We start from the raw sequence: 24,012 nt of genomic DNA, 5'->3' as shown, positions 1-24,012 counted from the left end.
GACAATAAAAGCTTTTGTTTTATTCCGTTCACTTTTTGTAACATCTTTATTGAATTTGTGTGGCATTTTAAACATATTTACAATTATTGTTGTTTTTTTTTGTTCAGTAAAAATACAAATACAGACACAGCATTTTTGAAACCCACCCAGCAACACCAGGGAAGAGTGGGCCTCTTCCCTGGAGTGGGCTTGGGCTTCACTCACTCACCATTAGTCAAAGTCATGTTACTGGGAAAAAAAAGATAATGACACATACAGGAGTTGCAGGACACCACTGCTGCCATCTAGAGGGGAGGAGAGGACATGTCTCCTTCAGGCTGGGATGAGGGGTTTAGAAACTGAAGAACTGAAACAACAGGATATAAAGTGAAAGACCCTTCGGTAGGGCTGATCGATGACACCCAGCATCCCGTCAGTGGTGCGCAAGTCTTTTTGAAAGACTCTCAAACAGATGCTTCATGACCTAAGATGAAAAAATAATGAAATTTTCCTCCTCTGATCGACTGAAATATTCTGTGGATGTGCCATTTTACACAATAGAAGATTACAACAAACAAACATGAGTCGGAAAGCATAAGGCGGAGCACGTCTTCCAAACAGACTGAATCGATATTCATTAAAGGTCAAATAAAACAACAAAAAAATTCAATAAATAAACTTCAATGCGACTGGCTGCAGGTTGTGTTAGATCAAACTCGAGTGAATCATCTGATATCAGAAATCTGTTTCTATCTGCCACCACCGGTTCTCAGAAAAAAGTGTCCAGGAACGTCCAGAGTGTTTACAGACCAGGACCCAAACATTCATGTTAAAACTCGCATGAAATATTCAGAGATATGCATCTGACTTAAAAGAAAACATCCAGAAACTGGAATGACAAGAAAAGTATTTGACCTCAGTTTAGGAGTATCCCCAAATCTAAAACATCCTACATCGTGGGCTTTGTTGTTAAGCAACTGTATTCAAAATCTTTGCACTGGTTTGGGTGTTTTATTTACTCTGGGTTTCCTGTACAGGGCATTTTCTGAACTCTAAACCCCATATTTATATTTATTTTTATATATATCTCTATCTTGTTGGCTACGATTAGTGGTGAAAATCTGCTGTTGAAAAAATCTGGTCTGGTCTAACAGAGCGACACCAGCGACAAATGAAAACAAATGGTGATGTCCGTGAGCATTAGCATCTAAAGCTAATGCTGAAATTGAGCATTCGGAAAGGATGAAAAGAAAGACAGGAATGGAAAGACACGGAAAAGAGCAGGTTTCTGGAATGACGGTGGTGACCGTTTCACAGGCAGCAGCTGTTCGATAGCAGCACGTGTCTCTTTTTACCCGCTAACCTTAACAGAGACGTCGGAGAGAAATCCTGGAGAAAAGAACACCCCTGGGTGGCTGTGGCCTAAATTGTGCCTCAGCTGGAGAAAGATTTCACAGGAGGTCGAATCCAACATCTGCTGTCTCCAGGAGCCCAGCTCAGAAAGTGAAAGGCTCTAAAAAGGCGCTCTGGTCCGGGAACCATTTATCCACCATTTTGAAGTGATTTAGTGCTGAGCTGATGACATGAAATGTGCCAAATTGGTGAAAACAAACAAACAAACAAACAAACAAAGAACGAACTTGTTAAAATCCTTCCCTGGTGAGAAATGCACATCCATTTCAGACGGTCTTTTTGTCCGCAAATGTGTGTACAGTGTGTACGGACGTGTCAGACCAGCGGCCACAAGAGAGAGAGACGCACATGATCAATCCGGCAATCTGTCCTTCAGAGAATATATGATAGAGACATAGATAAAGAGAGTTCATTCTGTTCCGGTCCCCTCCGTTCACTGAAGTCCCATGATTCACAGTCCAGGAGGAGACAGTGGTTGGTGGGTACAGTTCTCTCCTCTCCTTTGCACTAGCAGCTGCTGTCTTTCACAAGGAGGGAGGCATATAGAAAAGGGGCGAGTGAGGGGGAGAGCGCCCCCCCGGTGCGTCCACTCTACCGCTGGGTCTCGCTGCCAGGCAGGGTGATGTTGCCCAGGTGCAGGACGGGCAGAGGGTGGGCCTCCGTGTTGAACACCCAGCTCTCAAGAGGCAGCAGCTCATCGCTGGAGAAAAGCAGATATAGATACCTACAAAAACACACATGCAACGATTAACTTGATACTGGTTCCAAACTAGGTCACAGATCTGATGTATCCCACTCAAAACACACATATGTGAGAAACTGCAGTGTCATGATGCAACCAGCAGGTAGCAGTGATGACTGGCTGTCTTTCCACTCCAATTTACTCTGCAAATCCCACCTTGTTTAGCTGATAGTCACGGTTCTTCACATGTTGAATAGTTTTGTTGACCAGTATAGTAGTAACTGACCGTTATTACATTGTTTAATGCATAATAATAATAATATGTACTCCCATAATGAACTGAAACAATTCATGTTACTATTCATGCAACACAGCTTCAGCACAGTGTATCAGTAAATGAAAGGACGTTTACTTGAGCGTTTCAGCCAGGAAGAAGCTTTGCTGGACGTCATCGTAGGTGGGGTTGGAGGAGTAGACGTCTTTAACACCAGAGAAACCTCCACTTACTCGACAGTATTTATCTATAGCCTGCAGAAAAGGAGAAAGTTATATTCAGAAAAAATAAACGCACACACGTCTGGTCTACTATCTTTCTCTCTATAGACGTAATGGTTTTTATACTGTACAAACTGTATATTCTATCCCCTTACACTAACCCTACCCCTAAACCTTGCCATCACACAAAACTTTCAGCATTTTTACATTTTCAAAAAATAAATGTAGGTCCCCACGAGTCAGTGTTTATTCAGGTTGAAGGGATAGAAAAACATTAACACACACACAGACATTCTTGAATATGTGGTTATGAGGACTCTCCATAGACATAATGGTTTTATACTGCACAAACCGTATATTCTATCCCTTACACTAACCCCACCACTAAACCTACGCATTTTTGAATAACAATCCCTCCCCCCTGCTCCTGTTTAGTAGTTTTTTTAAAGCCATTTGGTGTACCACACACACACACACGTCCAACATATTTGGGTAAGATTTTTTAAATTATTAATAATTTTTAACTTTCTATTCATCTTTTTAAAAAAACGTACCACAAACATATTAACATCAATAACATTGATAATAATAGGAAATGTTTTATGAGCACCAAATCAGCATATTACAATGATTTAGTTCTGAAGGATCATGTGACACTGAAGAAGCAATGGTGCTTAAAATCCAGCTTTGTCACCTCAGGAATAAATTACATTTTAAGATACATTAAAATAGAAAAAAAAAGTTATTTTAAACTGCAAAATTATTTCACAATATTACATTTTTACTGTATTTTTGATCAGATAAATGCCATACATATATATGTGTGTGTGTGTGTGTGTGTCCATCACAATTTAATGTTTTAGGTTTTTTTCCAAGCATATGTGTGACAGAGTGACGGTCTATTTGGTAAAACACGTTTTTGTTCTTAAAGGGGAGGTAAACCACGATTTCACTTTTCTAACTTTAGCTAGTGTGTAACGTTGCTGTTTGAGCATAAACAACATCTGCAAAGTTACAAGGTTCAAAGTTTAAAGCAAAGGGAGATATTTGCTTTTAAAGAAATCAATTTCTAAGGACTACAGCAAACGGCCGGTAGGCGACTACAGACATTTCTCCAGGGTCCATTTTGTTTCGCCGCGGGGAAGCTTTGTTGTGGTATAGTTGTTGTGGTATAGTGTTGTTGCCGCAATGCCGACGAAACGCTATTATTTTCATCCGGATTGCAGGTCAACTTTGTTCAGCCTTCCTAGGGACGGGGGTGCGTTGCAGTGCGTTTAACATACAACATGTTACATGCATGTGTGTATGAGACAGAGGGGAACAGGTCGCATTTGCAGCAGTTATATGCTGCCCATCATAAATCAAAGCACGAGACAGACAGGGGTCGGAGGAGAAGACCGGAAAATGTGACATAATGGACAATATTCGTCTGTATTTGCAATACACGAGCCGCGGTTCAGCTGCGCGAGACAAACACTGCCAGTGTGAATGCACAACAGGCGCACGTTTCACGGAGGAAAGCTTCCACAATCTTCGCGAGTTCAATGAAGGATTCACACAACGGCATGTCCTGAAAGATGGATTTAAAAAGAGAAGCTGTTTACGGGCCACAACCTGTAAGTATGATTTATTTTTCGTCAATGTGTTTTCCTGTAATAGTTCGTATTGTTAATTTTACGTTGTAGCAAGGAAGTAAACAAATGACAACGCTGTTTGGCTCTGCAAACCAGTTTGTTAAATGCTCATTCATACTTAACGTTATCCGACAAACACCTAACGTTACAAACTTTTTTTAAATCTCAACAGCGAACTTGGCATTAGTGTAAATTATTCTTTGATTAGAGCTTTTATGTATTGTTTATCTACAGGGATGCTAAACATGGTTCTGTGTTTGATTTGGCTACTAGTAAAGCCAATGTTTAGTGTTTGTTTTGGGTTAATAGTTCTTGCGACAGATATTTGGCTATAATCGTTCTAAAAATACAAAAGTAACAGTGCCATTGAGTAGCGATCACTATAGATCCGCAGTCTTTACCCTTGAGGAATGAACAGGTTGAACAGGTTCTGCTCGATCATCTTCACTAAAATTGTCTGGGTCTGATTCGGGCTCAAATTGGTATGGTTTTATTGACGCCATTGTTTCTAATACTACCCAAAGCACAGTCTACCGGTAAAGGTAAGGGGCGTGACGTTTCCGACAAACGTGCACTAGGCGGTTAGCGAATCACAACACACTGGGCCAGCTAACCAATCTGAGCCCATTGCGTATTTTTGAGGGACTGGCTTCAAACAACCCGGAAACCATCAGACTGTTTTTACAAGGAGGGACAGAGCAGTGTAGAATAAAGGTCAAATATATGAAAAATAATGCAATTTTTTTAAAAACGAAGCATGAACACATGTTACGGTCCACAAACACAATCAAGCCTTCAAAAGAATGCGTTTTACCACCCCTTTAATATGTTCATTTTGTTGTCTTAATGTCAGGAATATTTTCCGACACGTGATGTTCAGGAGAGAAGAAATGGTAAAGGTTGTTAAAATATGCTTGAGTCATGACTGTATTACTTATTTCTTACATATGTGCGTGTCAGACTGTTGTTCTCCAATTCAATTAAACTATGTAATATCTTGCTGTTTCTAATAAAGTTACCAGGTAATTGGTGGGTAACTTCAGGCTAGGTCAGTTCCAGAAATACTTTTTCCTGTGCATTAGCTCAGAAAGATTGTCTAAATGGTATGTGCAATATCAAGTGAAACCTTGTCCTAATCACCAATTTATGACTGCAAATCAAATCAATGCATGACTGTGTACTCACAGTAATGACAAGCCAGAAATAGAATATATAAGAAGCCATTCTTTTCTCCAAGAACCAATAATGCTCCATTAGCGTTGCTCCAGCCTCTGCAGGCAGGAGTGATGCAAGCCATCTGTGCCAGGAAAAACACAGCATGATGGGCTCACCTACCTGGAGCAGATCTTTCTGAAACAGCTGCTACACTGAGGACTCACCTCACATGGTTAAAAAAACACAATAGCAGCTAACCCGATCCAGCCTCACATTCAACAGAGATTCACTCATGACTTTTATTTTCCATTTAGATTACCTTTTAAAAAATCATATAGAACTTTTTTAACTGATCGGTCATCAGTTTGTTATCGGTCAAAAAAGGAAAATAATTGTCAGCTAATTTCTATAATCATTCCTAGACAGAATTAAATTACTTCCCCCATAAAAACAACATCTCTGCAAACACTAGCCGTTCAAATAACCAAACTGTCATCGAGCCAACTAAATTAAACCCAAGCCAATTGTTTAACTTCCAACTGACCATCTTACTGGCATATGGTGAGAACTGGGAAAAATCCTAACTGATCCTAGAGATAAGCGTGCATGCCAAATAGATCAACACAACACCATTTTCTACACAACGAAAAGTGCCAGGAACACAAGGAGAAGAGACGGTGAGACCCTGGAAAGAAAGAGGTGCATGGAGGGAGCTGGAAACAGAAAATGATAAAATTAGAAGAGAAAAAGAGCCGCTAGCAACTAAGGAACTTTGGTGATAGAGAACAAGAGAGCTTTATTGTGCTCTCTTTCTCCTTTGACAGAAATGGGGATAGTGACAATGAGGGAGAGCAGAGAAAGAGCCCAGGCACCCGAATGCAGAGAAATCTTCCTGTAACGGCAGAACAATGACACCCAATCAGAGAGAGAACAATGACGCTCCATTCTCAAGAGCACTTTGAAACAGTTCTAAAAACACAAACACACTTCCCAAAAACACAGCCCAGGTCTCACTGGCATAATAGTGACATCAAAAGAAAGGGAGGGATAAATCTAAAGAATACAGAAGGAGAGGTACAGGACTAATACGAGCAGCAAAAAGATGCCACAGATAGAGCGACTGGGACTACAGATGGATATCAAAGTGATGAGATATGGGTTTAGATACTGAAGAACATCCTGTGCCAGACACAGTCTGACCTTATTCTGTCTCTGATATCCGGCTGAACTCTGATGGCTGGAGATACCAGCCCGGTGAGAAGCGAGTCAAACTTTTTTCAAACAGTTTGTGATGCTGGCTCCCTGCCTTTGTGCTGGTGAACATGTACCACTTAAAAATAAGTTTTGTTCTCTTACTGGGTTACAGTGATATTAAACTTCTAACTGATACAATAGGACGATATTTTTTTTCATGTTTTGGATGATAACCAACACTAAAAACATGCTAAAAAGCACAACAGCTTTTGTCAATGTTGAAACACTATTGTAATGCTTAATATAAATACAGGCATCCCAACATTATAAATGCAGAGTATGAAACATGGATAACTATTTATTTTAAGATTCGACTTAAGCTCCGTAAAATATAAATATTATACACATATATAGCACAAAAAATGTTCTTAAAGGGTTAAATCGTTGCTGTAATCTAGTGCTATCCCTTTAAATTGCAGTCATATAATGGCAAAAGTCAGTTTCCACAATTAAATATACAATATTTGGGTTTAGGCAATCCTTTCTGAGGATACTAGGCAAATGTAATATTTATCCAATTTCCAGTAAAAACAGATTTTCAGATTAACTACAATCTTCATTTTAATATCTATAGCGATTTATAAAATGTTATATATTAAAGGGGTCATTAACTGCGTTGTTTTATTGTTTTGTGATTTTTCCTGGGGTGCACTTATAATGTTAGAATGCTTTTTACATCAAAAATTGTCATAATTTATAAATAAAAGGCATTTTTCCTACCCTGATTTTAGCCCTCTGCTCTGAACGCTCTGTTTTAAGGGGCGTGTCCGTTGGGAGACTTCAGAGAAAACACCCACTGCTACAGGCTAACGTCTTTCCATTTGAAATAGTATTACTCTCTCTTTTAGCGCGTTTTTACAATTACAGCTCTCATGGTTGACTAATCGTGAAAAGTGTTGCATTACATTTAGATCAATGGCATTATATTAAAGGATTAGTTCACTTTTAAATAAAGTTTCGCTTATAATTATAAGTATCGTTTAAAGCCCTTTGAAGCTCTACTGAAACTGTCATTTGGACCGTGAACAGTTTGGAGCCCATTGAAGTCCATTATATAGATAAAAACCCTGGAATGTTTTCATCCAAAACCTTAATTTCTTTTCGACTGCAGAAAGAAAGACATGGACATCTTGGATGGCATGGGGGTGAGTAAATTATCAGCAAAAGTTTATTTAAAAGTGAACTAATCCTTTAAGATGGCATTTGATGTAGATTGTAGTATGAAAGGATGCAGTGATGATCATTGTAGCCGATCACACACATGTTGAGCGCATGAAAGCAGTGATCTGATCATTGCAACTCAGTTTCGGTACACTAATGAATGCTTTCATCTTCACTAACAGTGCAAACGTGATTCGTTGACGAAAACGTGATTCACTTATAAATGCGTCACTGATAAACTCTCGCAGTTTGATTGACAGGTTCAGCACGCGCTGCTCAAACGATTGCAAAGGGAGCTTTCTTTGATCGATTTCTTTATAGAATTTAATCACCGTTAAATAACAGATTATTTTCATCCTACTAAGAGAAACAACGCAAGATGACTTTTAGTCACTGTTCTGATTTACTGACACAGACAAAGAACATCTGACTACATGAATCATCACATTTCAGATCAGGCAATAGAATGAACACAGTTACTACTTACATGTTGTATTACTGTCGAGCCCAGGCACTGCACAGTATTTTGTAATCCTCAACGGCATGTTTATTGCTTGGTAGCACGATCTGGTTTAACACTAGGCCTATGTTACATGCGCGAATCGGTTGATGGTGCCAAACAGGCAGTGATGAAGTAGGCGTTGACCTTCTTCTGCAGAGGCGGTGTTTCACCACACTCTGACGTCACAGCCTGGCACATTCTGAGATTGAGCGTTTGCTGGGCCTGGTGTCAATAAAAGCTTTTCTTTGACTAACAAGGAAGTTTTCAGCTCTGAAACTTGCAGGATATTCTTATATCACATTTAACTTTTATATATCAAAGGCTGGATGAAAAGTTGATTTCTAAATTCATGACCCCTTTAATACAGTAAGAAAAATTGTTAAAATTAATAAACTTATTTTTAAATATTACAATATATAAAATGTATATTTTTTAACTTTAAAAAAATTATGATATATCTGATGATATATTAGAGCATGTGAGCGAAGCAGTAATATTTTCCTTCCTTCCACTCGCTCAACACAGAATGCTCTTTGTGATATGCTGGTTCGAGAATTTGTGAAATTAGCAATAGGTATATGGTTATGGGGTTCAAATATTGTTTTAATGAAGTTGCGTCTATGTTACTGTCATCAGTGTTTCTGTCATATAGATGAAAGCATCAGGAAAGGTAGAGGGAGGTGCTGACCTGTGCTGCTTCCCAGCCCCACTGCCTGTATTTGGGGTCGTGGGTAAATCTCCACATGTACCAGTATGTCTCGATGACCTCAGGCCTCAGGATGTAGTACTTCTCGTTCTGTCTCACAGCCACGGCCTCCAGCCCGCTGTCGAACTTAAAGGCCTCTGGACCGAGCTTCAGAACTGCAAACAATAAAAGGTTGCGTTCAGCACTATTAGTTGAACATTCGGCCCTCGTTGTGCTATAAATGTGAAAATCTGTCTGAGAGCTTGTGGCTGTGCTGCAATCCATCAAAGTCCCTCAGTCAAGTTGTGTGAAATACAAACAGCACACTCTCAAAATAACCTGTAGTGTTACCATGGCAACACGCCGTGTTACAAATTAGATTTGAAGTCCAAAGATCTAATGCGTTTTTTTTTTTTCATACTCTTCATTCCTCTTGCCCCCTTATTCACTAACCAGTGCGATCGTAGCTTTCGTGGCAGGTGTGAGCAATCTCCGCTCCGAGCTGCAGATAGTGTCCAGCTTTATCATCCGGCGACCCATCAGCCCCCAAGGCAAACATGCCCCCAGCAAAGCAAGTCAGGTGACCCATCTTACGCTCCAAGTGCCCATTTTTCCACTCCCCGATGAAAGTAAGTCCGCCGTTGGACTTACGGATGAGGTGGCGCTCGATAGCCTGCAGAAAGAGAGAGAAAGAGAGAATGAACAGAGACACCAGTGCAGCGCGAAACACAAGTAGTCATGGCAACCAGCAGCCCTCACCTCAATGGCATCGTCGTAGGTCTTGCGTGCCTCCGTGTCGGTTTTGTCAGACATTAGCCAGGCCTTCAACAGGTATTCATAGAAACTATCACCCAATCCACCTACAGACGTGTGATCTGCACAGCAAGAGACAGAAACAAGGATAAACAGAGGTGAAGGTGAGACTTTAGCTTTTCACGATATTCACTTTTACCAGACTGCTCAAACTTTTGAGGTCAGCAGGATTTTTTAGTAAGAAAAAAAATTGCTTTATTCAGCAAGGACACATTAAATTGATTAAAAGTGACAGAAATTTTTGCAATAATAATGTAAAAGCCATTACCATTTGAAATAAATGCTTTTCTTTTGAAATTTTGGTAACACTTTACAATAAGGTTTCATTCGTTAAAGTTAACTGCACTTCTAAAGCATTTATTCATCTTTGTTAATGTTTATTAATACATTATTCAAATCAAAAGTTGTATTTGTTAAAGTTCGATAACGCACTGTGAACTAACATGAACAAACAATGAACAGCTGGATTAACACAGATTAATACAGTAACAAATGTATTGCTCATGGATAGTTCATGTTAATACAAATTAAACCTTATTGTAAAGTGTGAAATTTCTAGTCAAAGAACGTTGAAAAAAGCATCAGTTTGCACAACTTTTTTAAACAATAATAATGCTAAGTGTTTCTTTAGCAGCAAATCAGCATATAGAATGATTTCTGACGGATCATGTGACACTGAAGACTGAAGTAATGATGCTGAAAATTCAGCATTTTAAAAATAAATGTATTTATTTGATAATTTACATAGAAAACATTGGCTTTAAATTGCAATACTATTTAACAATACTACAGTTTTATGCAATAGACACTTCATTAAAATAAAATAAAAACCTTAACGTTTGAAAGGAAGTGTACGTGTTTTTACAGACTCTCTCTTTAAAAAACAAACAAAACAACAATACTGATGCCTCCTCCTGCATTGCAGATTTCTGTACAATTTAAATGCTCTCTAGAATAAGAATGCTCCTCCACCAAATACCTGCAAAGCACAGTGGTGACATTTGAGGCTAAATTAAAGGGACGAGGTGGAATAAATAAGATGACAAAAGGTCCCGTAGCTTGTTGCTTGACATGGTTGCTAATGATATTGGTAATGTAAAAAAAAACAACAGTTCTACATTGAAAAGATCGCTTTCATTACTTGTCACATCTGGTTAGCACAGTGTACGTTGGGAAAAAGTAAATTAAATATAAAAGGTATACATATTTATATATATTAAATATAAACCCAAAAATGAAAATTCTCTCATTAATTGCTCACCCACATGTCTTTCCAATTCAGTAAGACTTTCGTTCATCTTCAGAACACAAATAAAGATATTTTTAATAAAATCTGAGAGCTTTCTGTCCCTCCATTGACATACACAACTTCTGCTTTCAAGCCCTAGAAAGGTAGTAAAGACATCTTTAAAGTAATCCATATGACTCCAGAGGTTTAACTTCAATTTTATGAAGCGTCATGAGTGCTCGGTTGTCTTCAACGCGTGTTTCATGCAACACAACACGCATGCGTCGTGGTGCTCTTGTGAACATGCGTTGGAGATTAATGTTTTGCTTTTTTTGCGCCAACAAAGCACATAAAATTGAGGTTAAATCACATGGATTAATTTTGAGATGCCTTTACTATCTTTCTGGGGATTGAAAGTGGTAGTTGCATAGGCTGTCAATGGAGGGACAAAGCTTTTTTTACCTTCAGAAAGATTTCATTAAAAAGATCTTCAAAGATGAAAAAGGACTTATGGGTTTGGAACAACATGAGGGTGAGTAATTAATGACAGAATTTTCATTTTTGGGTGAACTAATCCTTTAAAGCTTGGAGTAAAGCGAGTTGAATAAATCCTTCAAAATGACAAAACTAGCTTAATTAGATACTTGTAAATTCTTAATTTTGTGAAAATGCATTAAACTTGAGCAAAGAAAAGCCAGTTATGGTTATTCTCCTCGCTCAGTTTTGGTTACTCTCTGTTCAAAGCTCAGTCTTTTAATGTGCCAGAATGCTGCTATAAAAGTGTATTCAGGCTCGACACCGACCCTCATTACAATAAAAATGCGCTGAAGTGAGCATGTTTTCGCTGGCGTTTATTCAGTGTGGACACACACCAGCACACACCTAATCACTTATAAACACAGTCATTGAGTGTGTGTTCCACTTTGACACAGCTAATGACTGCAGAGTGAGTGTGTGTTTGACAGGCTGGGAGTCATTTGTGCTGGTAATGGCTCGTAATGGGCACCTACAACAGAACATGTAAACAATCTGTGTTGACTTGTCGGAGGGAGCTGTTGAAATTAAGACCGATATATTGAAGACATGGACAAAAACAGAATAGTAAAAAAGAGGCACTAGGTTAGTTATTCTGAAATTGAACTATGGTGCATGATGGCAAACAGAGATTGAGCTCATCTATCTGTTTACCTGTTGTCTGTCTGTCTATCTATCTGACTGTCTAATACAGTATTTGTCTATCTATGTCTATCTATCTGTCCATATATCTTTTATAGATTGAGTTTAGCTATCTGTCTCTCCATCATATTACCCAACTATCCATCCATGCTATCTATGCATCAATCATCAATGTCATCCATCGATCCAGGTTATCTATCCATCCATCCATGTTATATATCCATCCATCCATTTTACCTATCCATCCATCCATCCATGTTATCCAACTATCCATTCATTCATCCATCCATCCTATCTATCATCATCAATCCATGCATGTTACCTATGCATCCATCAATGTTATCCATCCATGTTATCTATACATGCATTCATCCCTCCCATGTTATCAATCCATCCATCCATCCATCCATCCATCCATGTTATCTATACATGCATTCATCCCTCCCGTGTTATCAATCCATCCATGTTATCTATCCATCCATCCTTCCATGTTATCTATCCATCAATGTTATCTATCCATCCATCCATGTTATCCATTCATCCATCCATGTTATCCATCCATCCATCCATCCATCCATGTTATCTATCCATCAATGTTATCTATCCATCCATCCTTCCATGTTATCTATCCATCAATGTTATCTATCCATCCATCCATGTTATCCATCCATACATTCATGTATCCATGTTATCTATCCATCCATCCATGTTATCCATTCATCCATCCATGTTATCCATCCATCCATCCATCCATCCATCCATCCATCCATGTTATCTATCCATCAATGTTATCTATCCATCCATCCATGTTATCTATCCATCAATGTTATCTATCCATCCATCCATCCGTTATCCATCCATACATTCATGTATCCATGTCATCCATTCATACATCCATGTTATCCATCCATCAATTCATCCATGTTATCTATCCATCAATGTTATCCATCCATCCATCCATCCATCCATGTTATCCATCCATACATTCATCAATCCATGTCATCCATACATTCATGCATCCATGTCATCCATTCATCCATGTTATCCATCCATCCATGTTATCCATCCATGTTATCCATCCATCCATCCATGTTTTCCATCCATCCATCAATCAATCCATCCATGTTATCTATCCATACATTCATCCATCCATGTTATCCATCCACCCATCCATCCATGTTATCTATCCATCCATCCATTCATGTTATCTATCTATCCACCCATCCATCCATCCATCCATCCATCCACGTTATCTAGCCACCTATCTCTCTCCCTCTCCCTCTCTCTCTCTCAGTGCCAAGATTCTTTCTTGCAAAAACAAGCAAAAAGCTTGTTAACCTATCTGGGGAACAGACAAGACACACATATTCTCCAAAGAAGAACAGGAGAACAGGAAGTGTGATGTGTAGAGGAGTGTATACTGTACACTTGCTGTATATAGTGTCATGGAAGAGTGAGGGAGGAGCCCATTAGAACGGTCACAGCTCATAGCTGCCAAGGCTAGTGAGCTGTTCTGCATTCAGCCTGCTGGGAGAGACCTAGCAGGGCTAGCATTCAGGAGATGAGCTGCCAAAACCCTTTATAAAAGGTCTTTAGAGGAGACTGGGGGTGGAGAACAGATGCAGAGGTGATGGTCTTACACGAGAGAGGTGTGAACATGCAAGTGACATGGCTAAAAATTGCATCTGCGATAGCTGGTTCAGAGTGAGAGCTAAAGGAATCAATAAGGCAGCAACGAGGCAGGAGGCTAAAGCACTTTATGAGAGATCCTTCACAGAGATCACAGAGACAAAGTTAAAGATGTATTTTATGCTAATGGATGCGAGGGACTGGCTTGGAAGAGGCAAGACGCAGAAGCTGAGATGAATTATTCAATAGGAGACAAAAAAAATCCAGGGAAAGAGAGGTAGGGAGAAAAAAAAAAATGAAGAGAAAGTGAGAGCGAGCTGTCCAATCACAGACCACTTATGCGCTACTCTTAATAGTCCATCCTGCCGCAGGAGGAGGGACATGTTGGAATGGGGGGGGGGGTGTCACATGTTCAGAAAAAAAAAAAAAAAAAAGTGCAAAAGCCACCGACACAATGCTGCAGGTAGTTCACATGTAGTTGCCAAGGTATTCTGTGGTTGCTAGGGCACTGCTTATGGTGCCAATTCAAAAGAGCCCAGGTGTATCTGGTCCCCAGATATGGGATCCTTAAAGGAACACGCCGACTTTTTTGGGACTTAAGCTTATTCAACGTATCCCCCAGAGTTAGATAAGTCCATACATACAATTCTCATCTCCGTGCGTGCCATAACTGTGTCTGATGCACCCACCGCTAGCCTAGCTTAGCACAAAGACTGGAGGTAAATGGCTCCAGCTAGCCTACTGCTCAATAAGTGACTAAATAACACCAACATTTTCCTATTTACATGTTGTGATGTGTATACCTACACTGTGTATTAAGACGGACAGAAAATTAAAATTTGCAATTTTCTAGGCCGATATGGCTAGGAACTATACTCTCATTCCTGCGTAATAATCAAGGAACTTTGAGAGGTACCATGAGTGCAGCGGCACAATGATATTACACAGCGCCTGAAAATAGTCCCCAGCACACTCTCTGTGCAAGCAGGTTGGTTATGTTGACGGAAGTTAGCCTATTTTCAGGCGCTGTGTAATATCTTTGCGCCTGCTGCACTCATGGTATGTAAATAGGAAAATGTTGGTGTTATTTAGTCACTTATTGAGCAGTAGGCTAGCTGGAGCCATTTACCTCCAGTCTTTGTGCCAAGCTAGGCTAGCGGTGGGTGCGTCAGACAGAGTTATGGCACGCACGAAGATGAGAATGGTATGTATGGACTTATCTAACTCTGGGGGATACGGTGAATAAGCTAAAGTCCCAAAAAGTTGGCGTGTTCCTTTAAATTGACACTTGTGGGATATTTGGGGGGGGGGGGGGGGGGGGGTGATAAGTTTAATTTCTTACAAAAGTAATATAAAATTTTTCCTCAACATGCTGTGGATTTATATAATTCAAACCTCTAGGACAAACAGGATGAGTTAAGTGTCAAATAATATAATAATAATTAATACTTAACGTTAAGAGATTTTTTCAAATGATTCTTGACTTTGCAAGCAATGCTTTTGACACAATCTGGATAGAGCTAGAAAAAAATTTGAAGTATAAGAAGATAAAGTTCAGACAGGATGTGTGGATCTTGACTGTGAGAATCTTGACAGGTTGAAAACAACAGAGAGAAGAAAACAAGCTGCTCGGAGACAGCAAAAGGAATAGAGAAAAAAAGTACAGAGAAAGAGATAAGGCAGAGGCGAATATGTATGAGTAGCAGAGAAAGGAAGCTGGAAGAGATCATAATAAATGTGATAAAAGAACAAACACTAACAGTGATTAAGATGATGAATAATACATAGATGGTGCAGGTTGATGAGCAGTGAGACAGGAAAAAAAGAAGAAGAAAAGTTGTGGCAGTGGAAAGATTGATTGAAGCAGAGACATTTTAGACTCATAAACTCCCAAAAATCCCAGTCAGACTCCCATAAACCATCTGGGCCTTTATTTCGCAGCCTCTTTTGGCACTGCTGCCATTCATCGAATGCCTGGATTTTCACTTCTGCCAATCAAAAACAACTCCCTAACGGCCTCCCGCTGAAAACTAAATGCACTCAGTCTTTGAATAAAAAACCCCCCAACAGGGTAGATCTGAGTAACAATCAAATACCCAGGCAGGAAATCTCTACAGAGAGGCTTCACCGACAGCGAGCGGACAGGTCATGGACAGAGAATGATGGGCTGTGAATCTAAAACCTAAAGGCCCCTGGAAGTGATGTTGTACAGACAGAGAGAGAGAACATTAAAGTGATAGTTGGTTCACCCAAAAATGAATGTTCTGTCATCATTTACTCACCAATATGACTTTCTTTCTTGTGTGGAACACAAAAGATGATGTTTAGCACAATGTCCAAGCTGCTAATTTTCAGTACCTGGCTCCCTATTCAGCTTAATTGTATAGAAAATAGCAGCTTGGTAATTATTATTATTATTATTTTTTTTACTATTTTATTTATTTATTTGCGTTCCACACAGGAAACAAAGTCATACGGGTTTGGAATTAAATAAGGGATAATAAATGATAAGAAAATATACATTTTTGGGTGAACTTTTCCTTTAAGGTCCATGGGGAAGATGCAATGTGGGAGGGGGAATAATACTCTGTTGTAATGGCCTGTCACTCATGCTGAGTTTTCATTTAGAAAATAGATCTCTAGTGCACCTTAATTACATTCTACCCCTTTGGACACACACACACATATTCACACTTTACTGGAATTTTGTGTGCGTGTGTGTGAGAGCAGTGGGTTGATCAGGTTTAGCCTTTAGACGCAGGGCACTAATTAAACCCTCATCTCTCTCAGTAATTAAGAGTTTGTTAAAACACAGTGGAGTGTTTTCACTACACATAATTACTAATTATATATAAATAAAGAAACTTCCTCACATCCCATCTTTATTAAAGCTCGCTGATCAGTGAGGATAAGCTTCCATTCTGTCGTCATTCATATTTATAGAATAATAAACCCTGGCAGACGGATTATGAAAATCATCTGTCTATAAACACTTCATAGAGTGACATTTTGGATCATCCGTTTGATTTGAATCTCTTCTTACAATTATTGCAGTAATAAGAGTACCGAAAAAGGACTCAGTAATAAGGATAACATGCTGGGCCAAAGCCATTGTGAGAGTCTCAAAACTGGTTCGATGTCGCTCTATCTTAACACTTTTATTCAGCAAGGAGGCATTCATCAAAAAAGAAATGAAAGACATTTATTAAGTTACAAAAAATTATATTTTAAATATATGCTGTTCTTTTTAACTTTCTATTCATCAAAGAAGCCTGTAAAAAAATCATTTTGATCAAACAAATGTAGTCTTGGTCAGCATAAGAGACTTCTTTCAAAATCGTACCAACCCCAAACTTTTAAATATCTAAAAGGAAAAGTCTTATACTGTAGTTTGTTAGAGCTGGTTAGCTGGTTAACAGAGTTTCTGTTAAAGTCTTAAGAATGACCCGTGATATTCTTGGCAGCATCAGTAAAATGGTTTAAAATACAAACCAATTGGTATTGTTTTGCATCATATGGCATCCTTTTCCAACAAAATACTACTTATGAATTTACAGCTGCCATTGATTTCCAGCTATTATTGCTAATTAAAAAGCATTTTTTTGTCCATAAAAAATGTCTTTCTGGGACTTGTTAAAAATCGTACATATATATACAGTAAATAAAATATTGTTTTGTGATCGGTCAGCTGAAAAATTAAAAGTAAAAATTGAGCCCGACGAGGGAAAACCCAACAAAAATAGATTGGATATACTTTGAGTGTAGTATATCAGTTTACTTAACCAGCACTTGCAAAGCTTTTGCAAACAATAGGCAGCAAATTGTTGCATAGTGAATTTAGAGAGACAAAATTCATCCAAGATACTGGAAAGAGTCCAGGGAAATCTTTTTTTATTCTGTGCTGATAGGAAATTCTTCCATCTACTTAATGCAAGATTCAAGTCAACAGTTGTGTGCCATGTATTTTTTCGTTTATCATATCATCAAGTTCACGTTGTGGGTGTTTGGAGCCCTTTTCTTTTCATACTGTGTGGGAATTCACACAAAGACTGTTCTAGAGTGGAAAGAGAGAGTTGCTTGTGCAGCCCAGAGGATGTTAGTGGGAGGTACTCACGCTGGCCCCAGCGTCCTGTACGAGGGTTCAGGTAGTTGGGGTAAAGCCCGTTGGGTCTGTCCATCTTAGCCAGCAGCTTCCGTATGTGCATCACCTAAACCAGAACATAGTTCACAACAGGACACAAAACACAAGGGCCGAAGAGTTCCACAACACTCATACAGCCAGCCGTACCTTCTGATAGTAGGCAGGGTTTCCTGTCAGATATGTCAGGTGCACAAATTCCATGTGCAGCGTCCCAAACTCAGCCAGAATACTGCTTCCAGCTGATGCCCAGCCCCAGTTACGACCCACTCCACTGAAAAAGGAAAAACACATGACATTTACATACAGCATGTTCCTTACTAGCCTGAAGCAAACATCCACCTTTATACCTTTACAGTGTGTAGACAATGAAGAATTACGGTGAGCTCATTTAAGCCAAACTACTTCATTCCTGCTCCAAACTAATTCACTGCCGCCCATCACTCCTCCGTCAAGTCCAATATCCTGTGTTCTACTTGTACATCTCATTTCCATTTAGAATGTATCCACACCTTTCACTTAGTGTGTGTGTGTGTGTGTGTGTAGACTTGGAAAGGCTGCTCTACATGAATGGGGATTAATAAAACAGCATCGTTCTTTCCCTCAGGATTAAAAACACCCAAAATGCAGCGTTTTTTGTTTGTTCCTGAGCAATTTCTTCTAAACACCCAATTAATTCACAAAAACCGTGTCGGGCAGGATTTGACCCCCTCCCCACTCAAACACAAATAAAACCTTAATATACATTCACAATGCGCTCTGCAGATTAATTTAGCAATTTTCATTTCATTCTAATGAAATTATGTGGAAAGTCGAGTTAAACACGAAGAAAGCCACAGGGACTTCCACAGACGCACAAGCTCTGACAGCTTTCTATTATGTGGCAGTCGCCATCAGGACAACGAGGAGGGCAGACAGCATGGGGAAAAAATGTGCAGGTAGAAAAGAGCAAAAAAGGAGTGAAAGGGAAGGTGTGTATTGAACATACCTCTTCAAATTGACCATGGCCCAGGGGATGCCTGTTGGGGTGTTGAAGGCAGGAAGCAGCTTTTCTGCCAGCTGGACAGCCTTCACCTTAAAGACCTAAGATGCAGAGACATACAGAGAAGGGACATTTTTAACCACAAGGGAGACAAAGAAATGCACACAGGTGGACGGAAAGAATCAAGTCAGCTCTAGGGAATACAAAAAAAAAACTCTCTCTGGGTGAATAATACAAAAATCTTCTCAATATTTTTTTTCTGCAAAATAAAAATTTAATTAAATAAAATACTTCATACTTCAAATACTTCCATACCACACATATCATTTACAATTTAAATAATGTGCACTATTGTTCGTAAATTATTGGTTAGTAAGATTTAAAAAAAAGAAAATAAATTAGTAAGTAAAAGTAATGTAAAGTAATATTACTTTATTCCTCAAAAAAAAAGTTTTTCAACATTAGTAAGAATAAGAATAATTTATTTAGCAACAAATCAGCATATTAGGATGAATTCTGAAGGATCATGTGACACTGAAGACCGGAGTAATGATCTCACAGGAATAAATTACCTTTTGTAAAAAAAAAAAAAAAAAGTTAAATAAATTGTAATAATATTTCACAATAAATTGTAATAATATATTTACAATATTACAGAACTATTTTTGAAAATGATTTTAAAAAAATCTTACCAACCCCAAACAGCGGTGTATATTGAGACAAATTAACACAATGCAAAAAACAAAACAAAAAAACAACTAATGGGTTATCAAAACAATATTCCTATTTTTTGGTGAAATATGACTAAGACATGGTCTTGTTGATGAGATTCACCCCGTAGATCAACTAAAGCCACAGACTCTGACTGAAGGGATAAAATCTTCCCTCAAACTCAGCAGAGGGGAACCGACTATACTGCCTCACACAGAGAAAGAGGAGGAGAACACACATTTGAGACAATAAATACCCAAAGAACACCACACCTGAATGTGTTTACTCACTGACAGTCAGAGGGGAGATGATGCCCTCATCATTAGAACTGATACAACCTTTGCGAAAAGCTGTAGTTTAACATCAACAACTACTGCTGCAGAAGATGGACATATTCAAAGCAAAGACAAGCCTGTCCTTGACAGAATGATTGGAAAACACGTTTTTAGTGTGGCGTAGTGGAATCAGAGCTAGTAAATGGAAGGTTGCTGGTTCCAACCCTGCAACGAAGGATCCATTAACTATCACAACTGTGCCTCCAAGTTAAGCACTGAAAATTCTGTCATTTACTTACCCTCATGAAAACAACATGATAAGTCCTTCCTTCCTTTTTTCCTTCCCTTCCCTTCCTTCCAACATAAACAAAACAAAACAAAACAAAAAACCCCTAATGTTTTACTTCCTTGCTTCCTGAGAGCAACACTGTGCAGTATATAATTAACAAAATATCAAAAGTCACAACTCTGGTGGGACTCGAACCATCCATCCTTCCAAAGAATGACTTCACCCTTCCAACAGCGCAGACACTATTTGAGGAGTAGATGTCAAATGTGCAACAATCAATATTTTATTTTCCCCCCAGCAGTAGTCATCATAATTTCAGCGACACCGTCTGACTACAACTCTGCAATCCCACAAAGTGATTTTGAGCAACAATGGCTAGAAAATATCTTGGGCTGATGACTCACAGAAGCAGGATGAGATCTGTTGCTCGTATCAGAGAGGGATTTGTGCGGTTGATCGTGTTTTTAGGACGAAAGATAAAATGAATACGTAGCAGAGAAAAGACCTCTGGTTCTCAGACAAACTGCACAGCTGCCCGAGCCACTGCTGAGGTTTTTCTTTCCAGCACGTCTAACAGATGTTTATGTAGAGTCTATTAAAATGCACTGCAATACACTAGAATAGATGCGTTAGGAGTGTACACAGTGTCTTTCAGATATTTCTGACACACACACAGCAAGCAAGATGACAGAAATAACACAATGCTGTGTTTGCAAAAGAAAACTTGCTAAATAAAACCATTTCTGAGAAAAACAAGGCCGGGGGACAAAGAAAAGATCTTATTTGCACCTAGATTTTTTATGTTTTTAAAAGAAGTCTCGCATGCTGAACAAAGCAGGTGCAAGTGGTCACTCAGATGAGAAGAAGAACAGGGCGAGAGAGTAGAGAAACTGTGAGAAAAGTGAGACACAGGCAGAGAGTAAGACAGAAGACAGAGAGAGAAGCTAATTTAGGCTGAATGAGTGCTTCCCTCAGGATTACTAGTTGGAGCGGCGTGTGTTTGTGTGTGTGTGTGTGTGTTTGTGTAATTCCCAGAATGCAGATTCCGAAGCTGAAGCCTAATCTGGTTGATGCAGATCATAAGCGCCAGAGATGATCCTGTTATTACACATATGAGGAGATGAGCATGGACATTCCCCACGATACAGCTTCTGCTTTCTGTACACAAACATACACACACACACACACACACACACACACAATACATAGACTACGGCACCCTCAGCCCGAGATGTTCCTTAAATGTCTAATGGAAGCATATAAAGAGATTATGGGGAACACATTGGAAATGGAGAGAATGAGTGTTTATACAGAGGATTCCACAGGGGTTCAGGGTTAAAGCTGGATTCCTGCCCTCTCTCTCGCTCTGGGTCTCAGTATGTTTGTGCATCTGCAGCCTTTTATGAAAAACCTTCTGCCTCGTGTTTATTCTATCCGTCGTCATGGCAGCACTATCGGGAGCTGCCAATCAAAGAAGACACAAACACCACCAATCCGACGCAAACACAGCCAATCAGAGCTTCAGCATCACAGCATCAGAGCATTGTCTAATGAGAAATTAGGCTGTCGTCTGTGAGAATGTTTATGCGCATATAGTCAAAAGCTTCTCATCTCTTCAAAGCAAATAGCGACAGTCAGTACATTTCTACATTTACATTCCAAACACATTTTCTGCCTTTATTTAAAATGATTACTCCTGGTTTATAAATAAACTGCATGGCTTTAGAAAAGACAAATGTAAGAGATACACAACTAAGAGTCTACAAGGAAAAACAGTCAGACTGTTCTATAAACTATATACTGTCAAACGTCTCTATATCATGATGCCACTTTCAAGAGATTCCTCAGACCCATTAATCATGAATGTAATGTTTACAAAGCTGGATTTGTTGCGTCCATTAATTCATCTCACATATTTCTCCCCAAAACAAAAAGAAAATAATTAATTATATCTTTGTCTATAAAGAAAACACAGCTTACGTTTATTTTTTTATTTTTTATTAAGCCTACTATTATTTAAGACTACTTGAAAAAACCCTCTTCTCGCTACAATGACATTTAAATTATGTACATTTATAAAGTAAAATTGCATAAAACATGGTATTTTACTGTATTGGTAATTTTTTTAAAGGGGTCATGGATTGAGAAATCAACTTTCTCTTGAGATTTTGATATATAAACGGTCATGGTAATATAAGAATATCCTGTAAGTTTCAAAGCTGAAAACTTATTTGATAGTCAAAGAAAAGCTTTTATTGACTCCAGGCCCAGCAAACGAGAGATCTCAGAATGTGCCAGGCTGTGACGTCAGAGTGTGGTTAAACCGCCTCAACAGAAGAAGAACAACGCCTGATTCTCTAGCCCCGCCCACCGACTCGTGCCTGACATTTTATAGATAAATAACATAGGCCTACGTGGAGCTAAACCAGATCAAACTTCCAAGCAATAAACATGCCGCACAAGCTTAATTCGGAATCCAATATTATGAATGCATGGATGAACTTTATTTTTAATGAATATCCGGCTCACATGGGGAAGACATGGCGCGTTTGTTCCTTCATTTCACCACGGATTCATTTGTAAACAAGAGACTGGATTTGCAGACAGGATGAGATTAACCACACTTTTGTGAGTAAAAATGTTTTTTATATGTGATAGTATTGCATTGTTACAGATCGCGTAATATCTATTGATTGTGTACGTGTCTAACTGAACATAACTTAGCATGCGGTCACAGGCTGGAGAACCCTTTATTTGAGGTGTTGTTGGTTCATTGTGCTGCGATTTGTGATCAGACTCGGACATGTAGCCTATGGGCCTGGGCTCGCAAAGCCCAACATCCCGGGGCTATGGGTTTCCCAGTCAGGGCTACCAAAACATATCGTCGGCAGGCCGGTGATACATCTTAAATAGTGAAATAACATTCCTTTCTTGATGTGTGTTGTTCACTCTCTTGACTTATTTGAAGGAAAAATAATAAGGAAGTTTTGATCATGCTGATTTGTCTGACTCTGCTGTGAGGCTTGTGCGTGCGTGTGTGTGATGCACGGTTCATGGTTATATCCACCGATCGGGCAGACCAAGTAATAAAAAATAACAATTCAAGCTTTGCCTTTCGCGTTTTAACACTCGATGGCACCGTGTCGAATGTGGACGAGGTCGAACTGGAAGCCATATTAATCTTGGACTAAATCGGCCACCGTAGGAGTTAAAACGAAATCGGAATTGAGAGGAAGATAAACTAATATTCACTGGATGGTCATATACCTTTTAACCGCTAGATGGGGGAAAATATCACACAGTGTAGCTTTAATACAATCATTGTCAAAATCATATTTTATAATATTTAGGAATGTCCATTATTCTCAATGATGATTTGCATTAGATTTATTATTGGAAAAAATATTTACAAAATCAGCATAAAAGCAGTAGAACTATTCTCACCATGATGTATAAAATTAAGTAACTCATTAAACTTTACAGGTAATTAGAAATGTTTTCCACAATACAGTAATGAGATGCTGGAGAAATGTACTTAACTTTTATGAGAAAAAAAACTATGCAAAATCTCTTAATGCCGATTCCCCCCCACCCGGAGACTTTTCATGAGATTGATCAATTATTTTGTCTCAGTTCTCAGCTGGCCCAGCATACGGTGCGTCTCATTTTACATTGATGAGTGTGGCAAACAAAACTGCAGCTGGGATGTCAAAATAAACACTAACACCGGTGGTCTAGATGTACAAAGCCAACAATTCTTTATATAACCACTTGTTAGGCGCTCAATGATGTTAACTTAACAGCTCATAAA

The 24,012-nt window shown here is 39.0% G+C and overlaps 1 protein-coding gene across 1 annotated transcript in view; it reads right to left on the bottom strand.

Annotated features, from left to right (window-relative positions):
• man1a2 (mannosidase, alpha, class 1A, member 2) overlaps positions 1 to 24,012 on the bottom strand; it is a 120,541-nt gene continuing 96,529 nt past the window's right edge. Inside the window, exons 7-14 of the mRNA XM_079822386.1 lie at positions 18,933 to 19,027; positions 18,095 to 18,218; positions 17,921 to 18,014; positions 9,720 to 9,835; positions 9,414 to 9,633; positions 8,964 to 9,136; positions 2,487 to 2,602; positions 1 to 2,116 (exon numbers count right to left, since the gene is read on the bottom strand). Of these exons, the coding sequence (XP_079678512.1) occupies positions 1,984 to 2,116; positions 2,487 to 2,602; positions 8,964 to 9,136; positions 9,414 to 9,633; positions 9,720 to 9,835; positions 17,921 to 18,014; positions 18,095 to 18,218; positions 18,933 to 19,027 (1,071 nt within the window). The 3' untranslated portion in view covers positions 1 to 1,983. The remainder of the gene's footprint in view (positions 2,117 to 2,486; positions 2,603 to 8,963; positions 9,137 to 9,413; positions 9,634 to 9,719; positions 9,836 to 17,920; positions 18,015 to 18,094; positions 18,219 to 18,932; positions 19,028 to 24,012) is intronic.

The sequence above is a fragment of the Gobio gobio genome (genome assembly GCF_949357685.1).
Source record: "Gobio gobio genome assembly, chromosome: 7".
NCBI classification, from domain to species: Eukaryota; Metazoa; Chordata; class Actinopteri; order Cypriniformes; family Gobionidae; genus Gobio; species Gobio gobio.
This window is presented reverse-complemented; position numbering and strand designations above follow the sequence as displayed.